This window comes from Phalaenopsis equestris, unplaced genomic scaffold (assembly GCF_001263595.1).
Source record: "Phalaenopsis equestris unplaced genomic scaffold, ASM126359v1 Scaffold000864, whole genome shotgun sequence".
Classification (NCBI taxonomy): Eukaryota; Viridiplantae; Streptophyta; class Magnoliopsida; order Asparagales; family Orchidaceae; genus Phalaenopsis; species Phalaenopsis equestris.
The window spans coordinates 80,278-90,884 of NW_018165304.1; the positions used below are offsets into that span (position 1 = coordinate 80,278).

The 10,607-nt window shown below is 32.8% G+C and overlaps 1 protein-coding gene across 5 annotated transcripts in view; it reads left to right on the plus strand.

Annotated features, from left to right (window-relative positions):
- The window catches only part of LOC110031904 (kinesin-like protein KIN-14I), a 127,081-nt gene that overhangs the window by 64,235 nt on the left and 52,239 nt on the right, over positions 1-10,607 (plus strand). For all 5 annotated transcript variants that reach the window (XM_020735336.1, XM_020735335.1, XM_020735331.1 and 2 more), the window contains 3 exons: positions 1,397-1,549; positions 1,640-1,786; positions 1,892-2,092. In XM_020735336.1, the coding sequence (XP_020590995.1) occupies positions 1,397-1,549; positions 1,640-1,786; positions 1,892-2,092 (501 nt within the window). The remainder of the gene's footprint in view (positions 1-1,396; positions 1,550-1,639; positions 1,787-1,891; positions 2,093-10,607) is intronic.

The following is a 10,607-nucleotide window of genomic DNA, read 5'->3' on the forward strand; positions in this document are numbered from 1 at the left end:
ATCTAATTGCTTAATTGGTGCATCTTCTAAATGTTCATTGTATTTACGAAACTATTACTCTATATTTTTACTATTTTTTCAACAGATGCTAATTACACTGTTTCCAATTTAATAATTTATTACTCTCTGTTCATAAATTTTATTGCACATCACACACTATTCGCTGTATTTATTTATTTATTTTGTATATAATCAACTTATCTTCCAATTCATTTTACTCTCTTAACAAATAATTCCAAATGTTATATATGATTTTATTTGTCTTGTAAAATCGAGTTTAAGTTGCTATAGTATTTTCTTTCTGTAAATGTTTCCCACTTTAATTTTAGAAGTTATTTCCTAATCTATATTCTATTCTTTCGTCTATCTTAGTTCTAGCATAATAGGTATGACTTGAACTTCAAACAATATTGGCTTGTAATACTAATTTTCTTCAATAAAATTGTATTTCATTTTTAACAGTTTATACTCTATCTATGCCAAATTATAGCAATGCAGTAATTCTACAAGTTAGTAATATCTATGAATTGTGCTCACTGTTTTTTGCATTTGTTCTAAGGTGGATGGTTTCCTTATATTGCTTAGAATCCTTGCTTGGCTTTGAGACATTGTCTTAAGATTCCTAGAAGATATTTTAGGTTCGAATCTAACCGGAAGATGTTGTGGAATGACAAAAGGGAGAGAAAATGTGAAGTCAGTTAAGATTAGAAGGGGCAAACTAATGATGGCTGTTGTCCTTGATGAAAAACTGCAAGAAGGGATGCGGCCAATGGCAAGGGCAGCGATGTACACAAGATGGATGGTTCGACTAGCCACCTCATCTCTCTTCAAGTTACAAACTCACCATTTGAAAAAAAAAAGGGGCTACATCATTCCCAATACGACAAAATAGAGAAAATTATCTCCAAATAACATTAATCAAAATAAAAATGTCTGAACCAGTTTTTGAACAACATACTAATACTAAGACATAAATTATACTTTGATTATAAATCAAAATATATATAATGAATAGGGTCCACAAGGACTGGTTTTACTCAGTAAGCCGGAGATTTTCCCCAACAGGCTTTCACAGGACTGTATATTCCATCCCAGTTCCTTCCCACGTGGAGAGGCACCCCACTCTCTTCTTGTATCCCGATCCTGCTTGGGTGGGATACGCTCCACTACCGTGCCACCTTGTATTTTTCTTGCATACTAATGCTAATGTTAAGTTTTAGTTTGCCGGGCCTGTTGGAATAAGTAGCTAAGCAAGCTAACTTAGCACGCTGAAGTTAAGGCTTTTTGTGGAATTATCAGTATTCGTATCACATACATTCATGCATGAATAATAGGCTTGTAAAGTCTAATTCTATTTGTGTTAATCTTTCTCTTATATATTTTCTTTTCTATGCAGGAGGGCTTGTCAAAGGATGATGCTAAAAGGCATTTCCTTGAGATTCTTCAGAGACTTCCTTATGGAAACTCCACATTTTTTTGTATGCGGAAGGTAGATGACCCCACCGGTTCTCTACCTGGTATGATAATTTTGGGTATAAATATGCGTGGGGTTAGTGCCATTTATCTAGTACTTTTATGGTATACGACTTTTCTCATGAAAAGCTTCTAGATATGATAATGCATTGCGCTTGTATTGTAGGTTCATTTTTTCCATCCATTTCCAAAAGAGTACTTGCACTCTGTAGAACTTAAAGATGTTGCGCAATTTGGTAGCAGTAACACTGCAGTTTTCTTTAAGATGAAGGCTTCTGGAGTGCTTCATGTTTTCCAATTTGAAACTTCGCAGGTCTAGCTTTTGGTTATGTGGAGTAATTTCCTTAGCTTGGCAAATGTTTATTTATACCTTCAAAATTTTGAACTAAACTAAACAAGAACTAATAAAACCTTACAGGGGGAAGAAATTTGTTTTATTCTTCAAGCACATATAAAGGATGCTGCTATGGCAGGATACACAAAAACGCAGAATGTTGTTACAAAATCTAGTAATGGTTTTGTGTCTGAAGATGTCAAGTGTCTAAGAGTGGATATGTATGAAGAACGTGTGCAAGGGTTATCAAAAGCTGTTGAAGAATCTCGTAAGAAGGCTGATGAGGTGAGAGAATGACATCAACTTTATCTATTCAAATTTGACTGGCATATCGCCTTCATGGTTTTCAAGCTGTAGAGCTCATTATTTCTTTCTTTAATATAGTAAATTGATTTTTGTAGTTCTCTATTTGTTCGACTTCTTTGCCATATTATGGGGATATAACTTGAAAACTACTGTAAAAATTAATGAACAATTTTTTTTTATGGAAACAATATGCCCATCCATAACCACCATGCTGATCAAAATTATGTGCTATTTACCGTTCCTTTTTTTCAAGCTTGTGCCTTCAATTGAACCAATGATTCACCGCTACGTTTGTTTATTTTATATTTTCTCTTTTGCTATCTGCAGTAATCTAATATGCGAGGAGTGATGCTTGCTGATTTAGGTTGTCTTAGGATGAAAGGTTACTTGTGCAAACCTAGAATGTGTATACAAAATAAGCGCACCAGAGTGCAAAATTCATGATCACCACCATTAATTTTGGCAAAGTTTAGTCTCTTTAAAAAAAGAATTGAATTTTTGTTGAATAGATCAAATTCCAATCACACATGCAAAACTAATCATGAAATATATTGATGAAAAAAGCACAATGATAAACTCATCAAAGAAGATATTGGATCATTGAAGGTAAAAGAATTTTATCATGGAAATTATTACCAAGACTTACACTACATCGAATACCTGACACTACTTTATTATGCGTTAAAGTTTTATGTACATGCCTAACATGAATGATGAAAGAAATATGTTGATAATAAAATAAACCTTGCCTTTTTCATTTTTATAAAATAAAATTTTATTATCTTATCAATTATATTTTCATTTTCATTTATTTTTTCTTTCATTTTTTTACTTTTATAAGTCATCTCAGAAGCACTGTCAAAACATTTTTTCAATTTATATCATAAAGGCACAATCATTTTAATTTTTTTCATTCTGTATAATAAAGGTAAAACCTTTTTCATTATCTTTTAACATATATGGGTATTATAGTATTCCTTGCTAGGGGTGGCTTCCTGATAGACTTAATTAGTTCATTTTTCAATTATTTTCTTTTAATTATAAAAATATCTTTAATGACTATAAATAGATGAAGCATTTATAAACTAAAAAAGACTGAATTCAATGCAAATAAAATAGTAATTACTTTGATTTCACTTGATTCTAATCACTTTGAACCTTTAGCTTTTATTTTTATTTAAATCCTGTAATTGTGAATCATAACATTATATCAAATAATCTAATCTTTTTCATATTAATTTTCTATTACATGCTTAATGTCTAAAACCTAAAGGCACTTTAGATCATAAATTGAAACTCTTATTAACTTTTTCCTACAATATATTATACCCTTTGTAACCTAATGACACATCTCAAATAATTTTCTTATTTACGTCTTCCTTGTTCACTTCTTCCATTGTATAAATCACCTCAAATTTAAATCTTTAAGTTTTGACATTAATTCTTAAAACAAGATTTAATACTTTTCAATTGAATAGGTAAAATCTCAAATTTAAATTTTACTTTAAACTTACCTCACTTTTTTCCTTTCTTTAATGTACTATTGTTGATCCCGATCTTACCCAATAGTTTAGTTTGATCGCACGATATAACTTATTAAGATTTAATTAAATTAACAAAATAACTAACAACCACATTCCTTATCAATAGGATGCCTGGTTGAGTCCTAACTTTTCAAATTCCTCATAATGTTCTCATGGAATCCTGTCCACATATCTGCTCTTTTTCTTCTGACTTCTCATTTAAGTTTTTTGGTTTTTCTTCTTTTATTCCTTCTATCAACAACACCGCACCAAACATAATCCCAATTCTCCCAGTTGTAATTTCCTTGGTTATACGTCTAATAAAAAAGGGTGAAAATGCTATTCTCTAACCACTAGAAAAATATTCAACTCCATAGATATCACTTTCTTTGAAAATCAACCTTATTTTCTTAAATATAAAATTTAGGAGGAGATTTTGAGGGAATATTAGATTTGTGATTTTTTCCATGATACTCAGACCAATATTCCTTTAATTGATCCAATTCATGTCCCTTAACCGACTCCATTTGGCTCTACTTCACCTCAACAAGTTTCATTTAAAGAACCAAACTGTCACAGAAATAGTCCTCATTGCCTCTACTGCACCTCAACTTGACCGATTAGGAATTTCATGTCTACACCAAAAGGTTAAGGACCATTGAGCATGCAGATGACACCATGCTAACTAGGGATTGTTAAGAGCCAGAACCAAGTCCTCATGATAATCGTAATGAGATGGATTTCTCAACTCATGATTCATACACTGATGCTTGATGACTTTAATCAACCATTTCCACATAGAAAATGTATCTGAGGGTATATTCAATTGAAAGATATGCAACCTATGAGTAGTTGCTACCATCTTACAGAGCATTTGTGACAAATCTTGATAGAGAGCATGTTCTCAACTCTATCCAAGAGGTTTTAAAGATTCTAACATGGAAACAAGCAGTTGAGGAAGGAATTTGGGCTCTAGAAAAGAATAACACATGTACATTTATAAAATTACCTCATAGAAAAAATTCTATTGGCCAGAAGCAGATATTCACTCAAGCATACGAGATTGACTACCAAGAAACATTTGCACATATTGCCAAACTTAATATGGTTTGAGTTTTATTCTCTTGTATTAAATTAAGATGGGCTTGATACCAACTTGATGTCAAAAATGCCTTATTGAATGACTATCTTTATGAAGAAATCTACATGACTATTCCTCTGGGCTGGAAAATAGGTTGAATTGTAAGTTAAAAAAGTCCATTTATGGCTTGAAGCATTCTTCTCATACTTGGTTTGATAGGTTTGCTAAAACAGTGGTTACAAATGGATATCATTAGTTTCATGATGATCATACACAATTTATTAAATCTTTTTCTAGAAGCAAAATTACTATTCTCATAGTATATGTCGATGATATTACCTTTGCAGATGATGATTCAAAAGAAATTATTAGACTAAAAATGATACTTGCAACAAATTTTGAGATCAAGAATTTCAAAAATTTTTGATCTTTTTTGGGAATGGAGGTGGTTCAATTTAAGAAGAAATTGTCATATCCCAAGTAAAGTACACCTTAGACCTATTAAGTGAAATTGCCATGCTTCGATGTAAATTTACTGATTGTCACGGCTCGGTCCAGGACTTGGAGTTAAGCAAGATGGAAAGTCGATCAGATGGTGGAAATCAATTCTCTACTATTTTAACTTTATCACTAATAATTTAATATTCAAAATAATACATGAAAGTGACATTAAAAAATAATTAAAATTAATAAGTACAAATTGTACCTTTCTTGTTGTTCTCGCCTCGTGTATACATTTGTCTCTCTTCTATTCATCTCATCTATTTCAAATGTTTAAATTATAAAAATAATATTAACACACCATAATGAGTTATCTAATGATAACTCAAGAATAATCACACTTCTAAACTACAATAATCCAAGGAGAAAAATTCAATATGTATGCTTTGAGTTTATAAAAATCATATAATATGCTAGTTTTTCATATTTTATAAGCAATCTTATATATATATATATATATATATATACATAGAATACCGACCTTTCATATTTTATAAGCAATCTGATATATATACTTATAAGCAATTTTGATATATGTTAATGCATGCATCAATAACCTTTTTCTAAAATGAATATACTCCATGTACTATAAACATTTACATTAACTTTCCTTTTACTTCATACTTTACATACATATTTGTCTCTATAAGGATCATCGTTAAGAAACCTAATATATCCTTGATCGATTTTACACCGTCAGCTCCCGTAGGCACAACAGTTAGCGATCTACTCATCTCAATTGTCTAAGGAGGAAAAACCCTCACTGCCCCTGACGGATATTATTCCTTCGACACAGCGGTTTGTAATGTAAATATTACAAATTTTCTGGTTTGCTCGCCTTTGATTGATTTTATTTTTTCGGCACAGCTGTTAGTGAACTAACCATCATAATTCTTTGGGGTGTTAGAAAAACTCTACGCGCGCAGGTACACTGACGTTTCTTCTGTAATATTAGGGGGAGAAATCCTCATCTGAACATGCACACGTAACTATTCACATATATGTTATTTCATTCTTCATACATATATTATTCTGATGCATCTTTATCCATCTGCTGATATACATAGTTGTTTTGCTATACAAGTATTTGTCAAAGACATATTTTTCATAGTATTCATATATCTATATCATGCATATCTCTTACTTATATCGTGCATATCTTTCCAACATGCCTATCTTACATTGAATGTCTATCTAAATATCATCAATTTTATGCATATCTTTCGTGCATGCACATCTTTTCCTATTATGCTTTTCATACATTTCTGTCTTATCAATATGAAAGATCCGATTAAACTAGGGCATCTATAAAATCAAGCATACAATCTAAAAAAAAGAATATTACTAAAATTTAGAAATACAATTACTCACCTCAGTTGTTACACTAAACCCTTAATCTTTGGTAAATAGCTGAAGGTTATAACAACTTTTCTTTTGAGCTCAATAACATATAAAACATAATATTTAAAATTTTAAACTCAAGTAATTGCAATTAATCAAATTAATCTTCTTAACTTTTGATTAATTTACCTGAAATTTACAAGATCACTTTACAGTGAAAGTTCATAATCTCGCCTCGAGCCCGACTCTACGTTAAACAATCTAGAATCTACAATTAAATTCAGATTTAATGATATTATGGCTAATAAAGTAATTTAATTAAAAATATTAATGATTTGCTAAAACATATCTTAAACTTCTTTCTCGGCAACCAATCCTTCTCCAAAACCGCTAATCTGTATCACTTTTCTTCTTAACTTCTCAATCCCCTCTTTTCCTTTGCTAATATGGTGCAAATATCCTTAACGAAAACTCACAAAGGACTTTCTAGGCTTTTGTCACACAATTGGCTCCTCCGACGGCTATTGGAAAGAAAAAAGAAATGAAAAGTGAGGCAAAACTTAAAATGAATGTACGAGGAAGAAAAAGAATGTTCAAATAATGTGAAATAGGGATTCACACTTGTATAAATTCTTCCAGAGTCCTAGATCGTGAGTTGTAACAACCTTAGTGCCGATCGACCCTTGCTATTTACTACCCAGTTCTCGGCTCTTGCATTGTAGCAAGGGTCGCGAGCCCTTTTGTGTGCGACGAACAAGGACCACAGGAAAACCGAGGAAGGAAGGTGAAGGAAAATAGGGTGAAAAGGGGATTTCGAAGCTTCAAAATCTGTAGACCGAACGAAAGGAAATAAGATGGCGTTAGTCGGTGGGCTACAGGGTTGAGGATTAGAGAACTGATTAATTAAAGTAATTAAGATTTAGTGTTTGTTTGGGGCAGCTGTAGCTTATCCAACTTATCCTGGTAAACTGCTGCTCCGGTTAAGCTGTCTGTCTGTTTGGTTAGTGCGTTTTGCGAGCACCTGATTCTGTATAAATGACCAATTTGCCCCTGTTCTGGACAAGTTGTTTAGCTGTTTGGTTCATGTGTTTTGTAAATAACTTATTTGCAATTTTTTTTACAAATTTACCAACCTTCTTAATGTCATCATAAAGGGGAGATAAATGTGAAGATTGAAGAATACGAAAATACAAAGTATTCTTAAAATTAAAGTTTAAATTTTAAGACATGAAAATACAAAATATTTATATCACTTAAGCATTTCAGAACACATCACAGAAATACAGTTAGCTAAACAAAAGTTGAATACAACTTAACACACTAATATTTACTATAATGATACCCAAACAAGAAGAAAAGATAACATGTTAAAATTACAAGAAAAAAGATTATAATGTTTACTTTAAAATATAGCAGCATATCATGACCAATTCTGCCTGGCCGTGATACTCCAGAACCCGGAGCAAACTTGTCTCACTGGGATACCGTAGAAATGGAAACACTAGAAGCAAATGCGATGTTATGAAATTATGATACAGTTGAACTCCGAGCAGCGGTGTCCAGTTGGGATTTCATAGAAAGAGACGTACTGTTGGCCCACCTTAAGAAAGTGTAGTCCTCCTGTCCTTGTGTCCACCGCGGACACCTGTAAAATTGTCTCCCGTAGCTATGTGGCTGGCGTGACGTGAGTAGCAAGTCGGTAGCCTGCAGCGGTACATCACTTGCCTTGACTTCCCTGAATATATGGAACTTATCGTCCTGCAGTAAATAAAAAGAGAATAGATCAGCAAAAATTTTGAGGAATATGTTCAAAGTATACTTACTGAAATATGAAGAAACCCGATTTCAATACTATGAGAAGCCAACACAGCACAGCTGCAGCTCTTTATGTAATAAATTGCAACCATTTATTAGAAATCCAACAGGCTCTATCCCAGATGTAAGGATGAAATTTATATCCAATAAACATGCACAATGGAACAAAAGATATTCCTACATATCAACAATAACATAATTTTCTTTACCTGCAGTGCATTTTTGAGAAGGAAGCAAACTCAAAGCAACAGGTACCAGCACCCCAACATAAGAAACTGCATTTACAGGCAAACTACCGCCTATCACATAAAAAATATAAGGATGGTGCCAACTATTGTGTCGTAGAAGCCGCGGTTGTCTTAAAAGAAGATGGGCCATCCAAGCTGCAATGAGAGGAACACCCTTTATGTTCAATAAAATTTGTACATGCTTAGCCTCATTTCTATCCAAAAGCCAAGATTTTCAAACAGCCACGATTTCTAGAAAAGCATAGAAGAGAGGATTTGAAGTTGTATTATGTGGTCACAACTATGATCTTCAACTAATCTTCAATGGAAAGTAATAAATTGCCCAATCATTTTAATGCAAAATGAATAGACTCTACCACATTACCATTTTAATAAATTGAAATTAAAAAATAACCACTATTCACTGGATCAGGTACAGGTTCAGTGATTCACTGCAAACACCATAAAGATGGTTTTCTGATGTTTCAAAACAGGTAGCAGGAACATATTGCTCAAATAAAGATGGTTCAAAAAGCTGGAACTCTCTCATATAGATGCCACACCAAGCTGCACGAGATGGACAAATACCATTTTGTTTAATAACTGACATTAAAGTTACAAGTAGCAATCTTGACCAATGAAACAACTTCATATTTTTTTTTTAAGGAAAATATAGCACACTAGAGCTTGATCCAAGATCGCATCCAATTGACCAAGAAAACTGCAGAAAAAATGTATTTTTCAGAAACCAAACCTTCATTATACTCACATATTATGAGGTAATCAAGCATTTAATCTTTAACTAAAATGGACTTCTGTCAGTAGGTCATTAAACATTTTCATTGTATGATAGCATTATATCATCAAAGGCAAGTTAAATCAGCAGACAAATTGTCCTAACAAACTCATATTTTTGGTTAAAATGTTCATAAAACTTCAATGTTTAAGCTGACTAACACGCCGCATCCTTATAGAAACAAAGATGTACCTTGAGTGCAGAAGATAAAATAAGGAGGGTCATCTAAGCTGCAAACACACATTTTCAGAATTCGAGAACCATGTACCATGTACTAACAGTTTCGCAAAAAGAATAAAATCAAATTTAAGCTATAGAAGATTGCAATATATGCATTGGACTGTTTCAGCCACATAGAAGAATGGTTAGTTTAGGCTTCTCCTATATCAAAATCCCATAAACCAAATTACACTTTGCTACCAAAACATTATGGCCAAAAAAACCAATTTTTATTCTCATTTAACACCAAAGCATTATAGCCAAAAAACTGAAAGCATCCCTTTAACAGATAATAGAAGCAGTGGTTGCCAAAAAAATTGAAAGCATCCCAAAACTATGATAAAGCATCTCTTTATTAATCAGCTGAACACAATGGTTACCTTCCAAATCACCATAATTGTTCTCATATATTATTAACCATAAATAAAACAAACTATGATAATCCAGTGCAAGTTATGAGAATATCACAAATCTAATAAACTGCCATAATATGACCTTTTAATTGCATTTCTTTTGGAGATTAAAGTTAAAAACCAAAAAAGAAAATAAAAGCCTAAGCAAAGGATACTAGCAAAGGGAACAAGCTGATCAAGAATTTTATTTATAATGAAAATAGCCATTTATGCAAGCCCACGAGCCTCCTTGGATCCATCCTTCACCAACTTGGGTGTTAAATTCTTCTGCCTCCATTACTTCATCCGGTATGGACTGCCCATCCTGGAATTTTAATGCTTCAGGTGGTATATGCATGTCATCGGCGTCAACAATGTCGAAGTCTGTATCAGAACGAGAGGGATGCCTTCTAATGAAATTGTGGAGCGCCATCGTAGCCACAATAATATGTACCTGTTTTTGAAATGAATACGTCGGCATATCACGTAGAAGATCTAGCCTTATCTTCCATACTCCAAATGTCCTTTCGATTACCCCGCGTAAGGAGGAGTTATGTTTGTTGAACATTTATTTCCTACCACGCGCCCCCTTTTGGAGC